We start from the raw sequence: 11063 nt of genomic DNA on the forward strand, positions 1-11063 counted from the left end.
CAAAGTATAAATCAGTTAATTTTACTAAATGAAACACTAAATGGAAATAGGGAAAACAAGGAATGCTCTTCTAATATTTTCTGTCCATTATATTACCCCACGTATTTTACTGGGGATACTTTTCTATTTTCAAGAAAATTGCTATTATAACATTCTATTTTCTTTCTGTTCTATTTTCTTATCTGGATGATAACAAAGACGCCAGCATCAGTAAGACACTGCCAGGCGCCTTGCACGAGTTTTGGCAGTAGCCTTAGACTTAGCGACACCAATGGCTCGGGCTTTTTTTTCTTCACCTCTCCAAACCAAAGTAACTTCATCAGTAGCCTCAGGTGTGGTTTCATCAGCGGCTTGGTCTCTTTCTTCTTCATCTCGCAAGGCCTCTTCATAATGGGTTGGGAAGGCACTGGGGATGGTATCATTGACCTTCGCCAGAAATTGCAGGACTTTCATCTTGGTAGTTTCAGCAAGGGCTCTGGGACCCCACAGGAATTCATAGCGTGCGGGATCACTGTTGGGGACCTGGCGGTACTCCAGGTACTGCAGCCTCACCAAATCTTGAGTGATGAGCTTCCTTGGCTCTCCATAGATGAAGTGCTTCCTCCCAGCATATACTCGCATCATATTTAGGAATTTCCAGATGTCTTCCTCAGGAGCAGAATTGCCCTTCATGAAGATCACACCTAAGAGATTCATCAGGAGACCGGTCTTCGGTAAGCCCCTGCCGCCACGAATCCTTCCATTGTTTGGGAGTTGCAGCTTGCTGATGAGCTCATACGATTCCGGGTTTGACTCGACTTCCTTCACATCAACTGCAAAAATAATCTCAATGTGCTCAGAGGCTTTCTTGAGGATCTCATCAAACTGGTCTTTGTACTTCTGGTTGATAACCTTCAGCATGTCTTCCTTTGTAATGGCCTGCTTCATTTTGTACTTGTAGAGCAGGAATTGCTCCAACAACCCAATCTTCTTGATTAGAGAATCTCTACTGGAATTCTTAGTGCCAGATGAGGCTTCGGCTTTAATTTTCTTTTTCGCAAGCCGGACACTGCAAACTTCTTTAGATCTAGTGCTGATCATGCTTGCAGAAGTAGTAGCAATAGATGTGGCTTTCTTAGGCTTCTCAGAAGTGCTGCGGAACACAGTAATAGCCAAGGTCTTCTCGGCACCTTCAGGAGGAGATGCGGAGACGGAGGACTCGGCTGCTGCTGCTTTTGCTTGAGCAGACTCCTGACGGGCCTGAGAACACCTCTCCCGGGCGTGAACCCTACTCTTCTGACCTCGAGGCATGATGACTTTGCTTAGAGATAATAGGAGAAAGTATAAGCAGGACAGCTGGTGACGCGGGCACCTGGAGGAGGAAGAAGGAGATGGGGTGGCACCCTCAGCAGGGAGAGACCTCCTCATCTTTAACCAAGGCTGCCTCTGTAGTGTTTTGGGGTTTTTTTACAGACAGAGTCTCATCTTATCACCCTCGGTAGGGTGCCGTGATGTCACAGCTCACAGCAACCTCCAACTCCTGGGCTTAGGCCATTCTCTTGCCTCAGCCTCTGGAGTAGCTGGGACCACGGGTGCCCACCACAACACCCGGCTATTTTTTGTCACAGTTTTGGCCGGGGCCAGGTTTGGACCCGCCACCCTAGATATATGGGGCCGGTGCCCTACCCACTGAGCCACAGACACCACCAGCCACAGACACCACCACAGAGCACTTCTCTAGGAAATTACAGGGCTCTGGACCTCCCTATCAGTCTGTGCCAAGAATCCTCTGGAGGACATTAGAGCAAGTTTCAGTCTGCATCTTGCCAGCCCTGCCTGGAGTCTATTGGGGTGAAGGCAGGGGCTGTCCTGGTAATGTCTGGAGGACATTAGAGCAAGTTTCAGTCTGCATCTTGCCAGCCCTGCCTGGAGTCTATTGGGGTGAAGGCAGGGGCTGTCCTGGTAATGGGGCCCCCCTCTTTGAGGTCTAAGAGTCCTCGTCATGTCAACTGTTGTCATGTCCTAGGTCCCCCCTTCTGATACTCTGAAGTCAACCCTTCACAGCAAAGCCAGCACCTCCCTGAGATCCCCAAGGAGAAAGTGAAGGAATTTCTCTGTCCCCCACCCCTGACAGGGGGCAGCTGACTACGTGGGGCAGGGGGCACTCTGTCATGAGCTGCTTGGGTCTTCAGTTCTCATTCAGGAAACTCGCTTTATTTCCCCATAGTATCTAGTTACACCTCCCTTTTGCCAAATGGTGGCTGCAACCTCACACCAAAAATTTAATCTCCCTTAGATTTTATATAAAGAAGCGAGGGAAAGCCCCAGCATGGCAGTCCTGATTTGGTCCTTCAAGTGCTGAATACAAGGGTGAGGCTCAGATTCTTTGTTATCTCTTCAAATCGTGGATGGCCCCCTCAACCCTTGCTTTGACCCTTGGCATGGCCTGGGACTTCTCTCTTCCTGCCAGGGTCTCTTGAGAGCACCCTAGGAGGCTCTGAGGACCACTTTAACTGCCTATGATCACCCCAGGCTAAGAATAGAGGATGGATCTACAGCAGGGTCATTGTGAGGCCTTATACATTAGGGTTTTCACCTCAATTCACAGAAATACTTGGAAATCCTGCTACGACAACCTTAGGCCATTCGCTTTAGACAAAATCGTTCACCACCAACAACCTTCTCCCTTACCGTAGCAGAAAATGAGCGCAAGTCACATCACCAGTGCCCAGGCAGTCCAGGATTTCAGGAGGGTGGGGGTCCCTCAGTCCTCACATAGGGTTTCCACTTTTACTCCCGGCTGCCCCTGGAAAACTTTCCTTTCCTGATCTGAGGACACTTCTCTCAAAAAAAGGTCCTCCCATTTCTGCCACCCTCCTTGCAGAAGTCAGCTCAGTAGCCCTGCCGAGAGCTTTGCGCCACTCTTCTGAGATCAGTGAGATCAGTGGTCACCTTAGAAATCACCCTGGATTCCACTTTCGATTCCCCAAAGGGCACAGTACTCCTTTTTGCTGAACGGACTCCCCTCCCCCAACCAGGCCGAAGCCCTCTGCTCCCCGATATCACCAAATCCGAACTGTGAGCTCATATTCATCTAATCTCCGTATTTGGGTCCTCGGGAGGCTCGCCAGGAAGCTTTGTGGGACTTCCCACCTAAGTTTCCTCCCCTGGATTATTAATAGGGTTCCCTTCTCTCTCCGCCACCGAACGGGGTGGGGAGGAGCCAGGGAAGAGGCGCCCGCTTTTATCAAAGCCGTCACCTTTCTGAGAGCTTAAGGCAGAAATGGGCACATATCTCAGCCTGCCTAGTCTGCTCAAGGCCTCCTGAGACGGAGAAGTGGGGAGCAGGGCCGAGGAGCGTGGGGGGGGGGTGGCGTTATTGGGGCGGGGACCTGGGGCACTCATTGGAGGCTGTGGTTCTCTTGTTGTCTCCCAAGATTCTGACCTTGACTCCTGCTTGAGCCTGGGACTCCTTGCTTGAGTTTCCTGAGGCCACCGGCCTTAGGCAAAGTCTCGAACCCTCTTCGGACGCAGCCTCGGAAGAAAGTGAGCACCACGCGGCAATGAAAAGCCTCCGCAGGCTTGCAGCAGGTGCAATATCTCTGGCGCCTCCTCTGTTCTGGAGTACTCTGCTCCCTCAGTTTTCCAAGAAGAGTCTTCATTTGACTCCTTTAAATTAGCCTTAGGTTCTTTTATCAAGATTACTTTACAACCAGGTCCTCATCCTTGCTTTCTGCCTCTTTAAGGAAAAGCTTTCTGAGAATTGCCACATATCTGTAAACTCCTTTTTTTTTTTAATCATCATGATTATTATTTTTTATTTCAGTTTAATGTGATGGTACAAACAATCAGGTCAAAATACTTGAATTTGTTAGGTAGAGTCCCTCTTGTATTTATGTCCTGGACTCAAAGGATGTGCCAAACACCCATATACCGTGCCCATTCAGTGGGAGCAGCTCCCCTCTTCCTCCCCCACTTCCCTTACCTCATTGACTTCCTCCCTTCCTCTTCTCTTCCCCTCTCCTCCCTCCTCCTCTTTCCCCCAACTTGAATTGATTTGAGTTTTTCTCTTATGTGGGCATACATTAGATCATTTACTGGCTTCATATTAGTATTGAGCACATTGGGTAATTGCTTTTCCATTCTTCGGATACTTTACTAAGAAGAATGTTCTTCAACTTCATCCAAGTTAATACAAAAGATGTGAAGTCACCATCTTTTTTAAAGCTGAGTAGTATTTCACGGTATGCAGATAGCACAATTTGTTAATTCATACCTGAGTTGATGGGCATTTAGGTTGTTTCCACGTCTTGGTAATTATAAATTGAGCTGCAGTAAGCAATCTAATGCAAGTGTCATTATGATAAAATGATTTTTTTTTTTCCTGAGTAGGTGCCTATTAATGGGATTGCAGGGTCAAATGGGAGATCTAATTTGAGGTCTCTGAGGACTCTCCATACTTCTTTTCTTAGAGGAAGACAGACAGATGGCTAACAAAAATGAAAAAATGCTCATAATCCCTAATCATCAGAAAAATGCGAATCAAAACCACCCTGAACTATCACCTAACCCCAGTCAGATTAAAGTCCCAAAGCTGCAGATGCTGGTGCAGATGCAGAGAGAGGGGAACACTTTTACACTGTTGGTGGGACTGCAAACTAATGCAAACTCTTGAGTAGTCTCCTTACTTCAAATCATGCATAGAATAGATCTGAATTCTCAGAGCGATGTGAGATGCGGAAGCTGAAGAATGAGGCAGAAATCCTGGGAGAGGAGGTGGCTATCACAGAAAACAAACATTGATCTATTCCTTTTCTTTATCATTCAGACTTAATCTTTTATGTTAACTTCTGAAAGTTGTATGTACTAAAGGAAATGAACTGAGCTAGATAATTTGATGAGATCTTTTGAGACTAACTGACACTGCATATAGAGAGTTATGTTAATGAATATTATCTTCTTCTTTTCATTATTCAAACCTCTCATTTATTTTGGAATTCTTACTACTCTGGATATGTATTCCAAAATAGTACTTTTGACACAAAATCTCTCTCTCTTTCTCTCTTCTTTTGTAGTTACTTGAGATACATGTTGAGGTAGTGAGAAGAAAAATTAATAAAGATACTTCAAACAGTGTGTGCCACCTTGGAAGAATTCAGATCAGGGGTCTAGTCTAGCTCTATCACTACTTTATAAGTATGAGAATATTGTAAGTTCTTCATCTGCTATTGAGTTTGGTAAAGCCTGTTATAGATTGAATGTTTATGTTCCTTCAAAATTTATTTTTTGAAATCCCAATTCCCAATGGCATGGTATTAGGAGGTGAGACCTTTGAGGGATTATTAGGTTTAGATGAAGTCATGAGGAGAGGGCCTCTATGAATTGATATCCAGAAAGCTGGCACTCCTTCTCTCTCTACCGTGTGAAGATAGGAAGGTAGCTGTCCGCATCACCGGCAATCTTGACCTTGGACTTCTAGCCGCCTCCAGAACTGTGAGAAAATAAACTTCTGTTGTTTAAAAAAACTTCTGTTTTTTTTTTTTTATGATAGTGCTAACGAACTAATACATGCCTTTATTTCTGCATTATTTGCAACTAATTCATAAAAGCATATTTTAACGGCCTTCTATTTACTTAATTGCTGAGAGAGGAATTGCCCCACTACGGCTAAGTGATATCCAGACTCACAACACTGTACAGATGAGACGAACAGCAGTTTATTAAGCACATATATACTCAACTTGTTGTTACCCAAAAGGGCAATAAGTGATGCTGCTCGTATACTCAAAGCCCGAGTTAGAAGGACACCACATGCCACAGCCACACAGGGCCACACAGGGATTGCACTTAGGAATAGAGGGAATAAGCAAGGTCTGCGGGAAATAGGATTTGTGAATCAAGAGAGATGTGACCTCTAGTTCCCAAAGGAAGATGTGAATGGCTTGAGTTTGGGGGAAACTGGCAAGTCAGTCAATATGTTGCAACTTTTAAATGAAGCTGTTAGGGGTGGGGTGGTTAGGTGAGTCTATCAAACTGAAGGCTGGTTTCTAGTGAATAGAAACTCAACACTTAAGGATAAGCACAATCTGTGCCTGGTCCCCTTCATAATGATGGCTGTTTGACCAGGAGACCTTACCTGCAAGTGCAGAGTACAGAGAATTTCCAGTTAGGCCCTCTTGGCTTCATGAAAATCAAGGTAAGAAAAAGAAATCAAGGTAGCTAGCACATAATGTTAGTCCTTACATTACAGTGAAGTTTTCCATTCCAGAGTTTTATCTCTTGACTTAAGACATCATCTGAGGGTCTGGCCTTTTCTCACCAGTCCCACAGTCTCACTCAGCTCCCAATACAGCTTAATTTGAAAGCTGCACCGCATAGACCGACTAGCAGTTTCCCCAAAACTCAAACTTCTTTGCCTTGCAAAATTTATATTTTTCTGCTCTCTGCTACAATACCCCTGTTTGTGCATTTTTTCCTACTTTCTTGTAAGTTACAGAAGGTGTCTCAACATTTACCTTATGTAGCTCCTGGCTTTGAAAATGCTATGGGCAGAATTTGAGTCTACCTGAGCATCTTCAGTACCAGTAAACTTCCCCCAAAACAGATACTAAATAGATGTTTGGGGACTAAGACATAGTGAGCAAGAGATCTAACTTATTTCAATTTAACTTTCCTGACATGTTTAATAACCTAAACATATTGAGGTATACATCATTTAATTTTCCAGAACAAAAGACTAAAAGGAATGAGGAAAATCAGGATTGACCATGCTTTATTTTTTCTTTCATTCCATTCCCCCATCTGTGGAATTCGTTCACACTTCCAAGAAAGTCCCTACTGTGAGGTTGTATTTTCTTATCTGGATGATGAAAAACACTCAGACTTCAATATGAGTGGGAGAAACTGCTAGACTTAGCGATTAGACAAGCCCGGCCCCTATGGTAGTAGTGGGCCCAGCTGCAGCTCTGGCTTGAGCTCTCTCTTCCTCATCTTGCAAAGCTTCTTCATATCGTGATGAAAATGCACTGGGAACAGCATCATGGATCTTGGCCAGAAATCCCAGGGCCTCCATCTTGCTAGTTTCAGCACAGGCTCTGGGACCCCACAGGAATTCATAGCGTGCGGGATCACTGTTGGGGATCTGACGGTACTCCAGGTACTGCAGCCTCACCAAATCTTGAGTGATGAGCTTCCTTGGCTCTCCATAGATGAAGTGCTTCCTCCCAGCGTATACATGCATCTTATTTAGGAAATCCCAAATGTCTTCCTCAGAAACACAGCTTCCCTTTATGAAGATTACACCCAGGAGAGTCATTACAAGACCAGTCTTGGGTAACCCTCTGCCAGCATAAATCCTCCCGTTGTTGGGGAGTTTCAGCTTGCTGACAAGTTCATAGCAGTTACCGTCTGAGTCAACTTCCTTCAGATCAACTGCAAAGGTGGCCTCAATGCGGTCAGAAGCTCTCCTGAGGATCTCAGAAAACTGATCACGGTATTTATTATCGATAACCTTCAGCATGTCTCCCTTTGTAATGGGCTGTTGCATTTTGTACTTATAGAGCAGGAACTTTTCCAACAAACGTGCCTTCATAGTTAAAGTGTCACTGCACAAGTTCTCAGTGGAGGATGAGATGATGTGGGAGCATAGATATTCATCATCTTGGCTGTCATTACCTTCATGAGATCTTGTGCCAAAAATGTCTGGAGTAGTAATGGTGGTGGATGGTAACCTCCAAGGCTCCTGGGAAGTGCCAGTTGGCCCAGCAGCAAATGAGCCTTGGGGAATATCCCCACAAACAGAAGAGGAAGTGGAGGGGGCCTCTTCTTCTGTTGTTGTTCTAATCTGAGCTCCCCTGCGACACTGAGAGCCATCTTGGGCCTGGTGGCTGTCCTCACAGCTGCACAGTTTCCTCTTCTGTCCCCGAGGCATGATGACTCTGGTAACGGAGAGCAGGTTGAAGTATGGGGTAGGAAAACAGGTGATAAGGGCCCGCTGGATTAGGGAGGTTGAAAGGATGTGTGCACTTTCAACATGGAAATTCCATCACAGTTACAAGGAATTCTACATTTGCAGTTTTCTGTGAGGGAAATGCTCTAGAAATCCACGGGGCTCCTGTTTTCCTGATGAGTGGTCCCCTTGGGAAACCTGTGGAGGAAGTGAGATTGAGCCTTAAATTGTAGCCTGTCAGCCCTGCCTCAAACATACTAGGGTGACAACAGGGGCTCACATTCTTGAGTTCAGGGTTCCTCTTCTTTCATATCCAAGACTATCATGTTAACTAATGGTAGGTCATGGGAACTATTTTTTCTGCTGTTCTGAAGTTAACATTACAAACCTCCCTGGGAACTATAAAAATGAAGGTAAGGGTGTCCACAGTTTATCATTGCTATCCACATGCATACAGTGCTGACTTCTCAGGGGGGGATGTTCCATTCTAGCCTCCTTGGAGTCCTCAGGCCTCAATCAAGGTCTTTACTTTGGCACAGAGGACCTGGGACCCTTACTCCCTTCATTTGAATGGTGGCTGCACCTTCAGACTAAAGATCTCACCTTTCATAGGCCTGATGTGAAGAAGTGGTGGATGGCTTTAGCTTGACAGCCCTGCTCTTGGTATTCTTGGCTGAAACCAGAGTGGGGCCAGATTCTTTTTTATCCCTTTATTTAATGGTGGATGTGTCCCTCGGTACTTGCTTTGACCCTTGGCATGTCCTGGAACTCCTCCCTCCCTTTCCTTGAGGCCCAACCCCTAATACTAAGGACAAAACCACGTCGAAACACACCCCTTAAGAGGGTATGAAGGACTTCTCATGACCTTACCTGTCCTTAATCTGCCAAGGCTGAATGCAAGGAATGAAATCTGATGCTCTTACCCCCGTCCTCCCGTTGTTGGGGATATATGGGGTGTGATGTTCTCCTACTTCTCAGTTTACTCACTGTGGCATTTAGAAGTCTGGAAATCTTCCCACTGCTGACTTTAGGTCATAACCCTTATACCAAGTCCCTCCCCCTTTGTGACACATAATGTGTCACATTATGTCAACAATGCCCAAGTATCCCAGGGCTACCAGTAAGGGTGGAGATCTGTGTGGTCCTCTCTGCTCTGAGAGTGAAGGGTTCTCTGTGTCTCTACTCAAAACCCTTACCTTGATTCCAGACAGGGCCAGGGACTCCTTCTTTTCTTTTACTGACTTGAGAACCCTCCCCCCAGACGGACGCCCTCACATCTCTTAGATCCTTCTTATAGAAGTCAGCCTTAAAACTCTGCCCAAGGCCTCCCAGAGTTGACGGCAAGGGCAAGCTCTGTGCCATTTCTTTGTCTTAGATTCTGTGGTCCCCTCAGTCATCACTCATTGTTTTGCATTTGATTCCTAGCAGGGAATGAAATACCTCTGCCTATTATCCTAAGTCTCAAAGCCTTGGACTATGGTTCCCATTCCCTGAGGCCCCAGAAGGAAATCAGGAAATGCTAGATGAGGCTACTCCTGATTTTACATTCTCAGAGATGACTTTAAAATTCTGACTCCTTGGGGATCTCTGTGATCATGGTAAGAGTGTGCCCCTAGTCCTTACTCAGGTCAGACGGACCCTGGGTTCCCCCTTACTTTCAATATCAGATGACTTATGTTAACCAAGTTCTCATGCCCTGTAGATACTGAACAGTAAGTGAAGGGATAGGCTGACAGCTTTGCTTCAGCCTTCCAGTTCTGGAAGCAGAAACAGGCTGATCTCTCTGTGACTCCATTTATTACGGGGTGTTTTGCTCTTCCCTTCTCATTCATTAGAGTCTTCATCTTGGTTTCTACGCTTCCTATGAGGCTTCCATGGAAATACCACACCACGGTAAATTCTTGCAAAGAATAGGCTGTATCCTAAGAGTGATGTAAGCTGAAGCAGAAAACAGAAAGCCCAGGACAAGTGTGCTTTCAGGAAAACAAACAAAAAAAAAATCCTGATGTACTATACTGTGTCATCACTAGCCAGAGTTTGCCTCTTATGTAAATTCTGTTCAAATATACCTACTCTCTACAGGGAAGAGGCAGCACCAAATGATTTTGTGAGCCCCTGATCTTTTGAATTTTCCCACACCTTGTAGATAATTGTCAACAAACATATCTTTCTTTATTCACATCTCACATTTGTTTTGGTATTTTTATTGTCTGTTCCTTGGGCTATGTATTCCAAAACAGTATCTTGGGTACCTCCGAACCCAAGTCTTGCCTTTTATTATCTGAAATATATTTTGTAGTGAGAAGAGAATAAATAAACGAATCAAAGTTGCCTCAGGCTAGGGAACAGTGTGGGCACTACAAAAATTCAAAAGCAGTGTCTAATCTGGGTGTGTCACTTTCCAACCTTGTAAATTTGAGAAATTTACACGCCTTTTATCTGTAAAGTCAGTTTGCCTATCATGTAGGACTTGTAGGACTTAGGCGTGTGTGTTTGTGATGTATATCAATTGCCCAGCGCAGTGTTTGGCAAAGATTGGGTCTTTAATGAAAGGTAGTAATTAAAGTATTTTGACCCAAAATGGTAAAAATCTTCTCTCACAGAATTTTATTTCCAGAAAATGTTAGAGAATACTTTAGAAAACATAGAAGTCCACATGAGCTAAAATGCTGCCATACCTCCAAAATTGAGGCCAAAGTTCCTCAATAGCACACCTCTTTTTTAATTTGGGTGTGGGGTTATCTTCTTCTGGTAAAGGTAACTAAATGTTCCTGGTTTGTGTCAGGACAAACCACCGGACTCTCAGGAGCCCCTCCATGGAGATCACCACCATTTACATTAATTTTATCACTGGCAAAAATATAGCCCTCTCCTAGGAGTTTGACATGCTTAAAATGACCTTGTATGGAGCAGACCCTGGCTCTCCGTCTAAGCCATGACAACAGTTCATTCACTCCTTGGTATCTCATCTCAAGGGAGAAACACCCACATTCCTCAGTAAGGCTTGGCATGTCTTACACCAAAACTTCTAGTTTGTGGACTGGGACACAGGACTCTTTACAAGGCTACCTCTCTGGAGATTTCTTTGTTGTACACAGACAACTACAGAGTAAATTTTAAGACTAGTTTCCCATTT

At 44.9% G+C, this 11063-nt stretch overlaps 1 protein-coding gene across 1 annotated transcript; it reads right to left on the minus strand.

The window, feature by feature from the left end:
• Positions 1-207: 207 nt before the first annotated feature.
• On the minus strand, positions 208-1407 carry LOC128576729 (melanoma-associated antigen B5-like). Its single transcript, XM_053578974.1, has one exon. It carries the CDS (start codon positions 1405-1407, stop codon positions 208-210), a length of 1200 nt encoding a protein of 399 aa, XP_053434949.1.
• Between the last annotated feature and the right edge of the window lie 9656 nt (positions 1408-11063).

Source organism: Nycticebus coucang, chromosome X, assembly GCF_027406575.1.
Source record: "Nycticebus coucang isolate mNycCou1 chromosome X, mNycCou1.pri, whole genome shotgun sequence".
NCBI classification, from domain to species: domain Eukaryota; kingdom Metazoa; phylum Chordata; class Mammalia; order Primates; family Lorisidae; genus Nycticebus; species Nycticebus coucang.

What these genes read in the sequence shown, in the direction of transcription:
- LOC128576729 (XM_053578974.1), bottom strand. Translation starts at nt 1,407, where the DNA reads ATGAGGAGGTCTCTCCCTGCTGAGGGTGCCACCCCATCTCCTTCTTCC.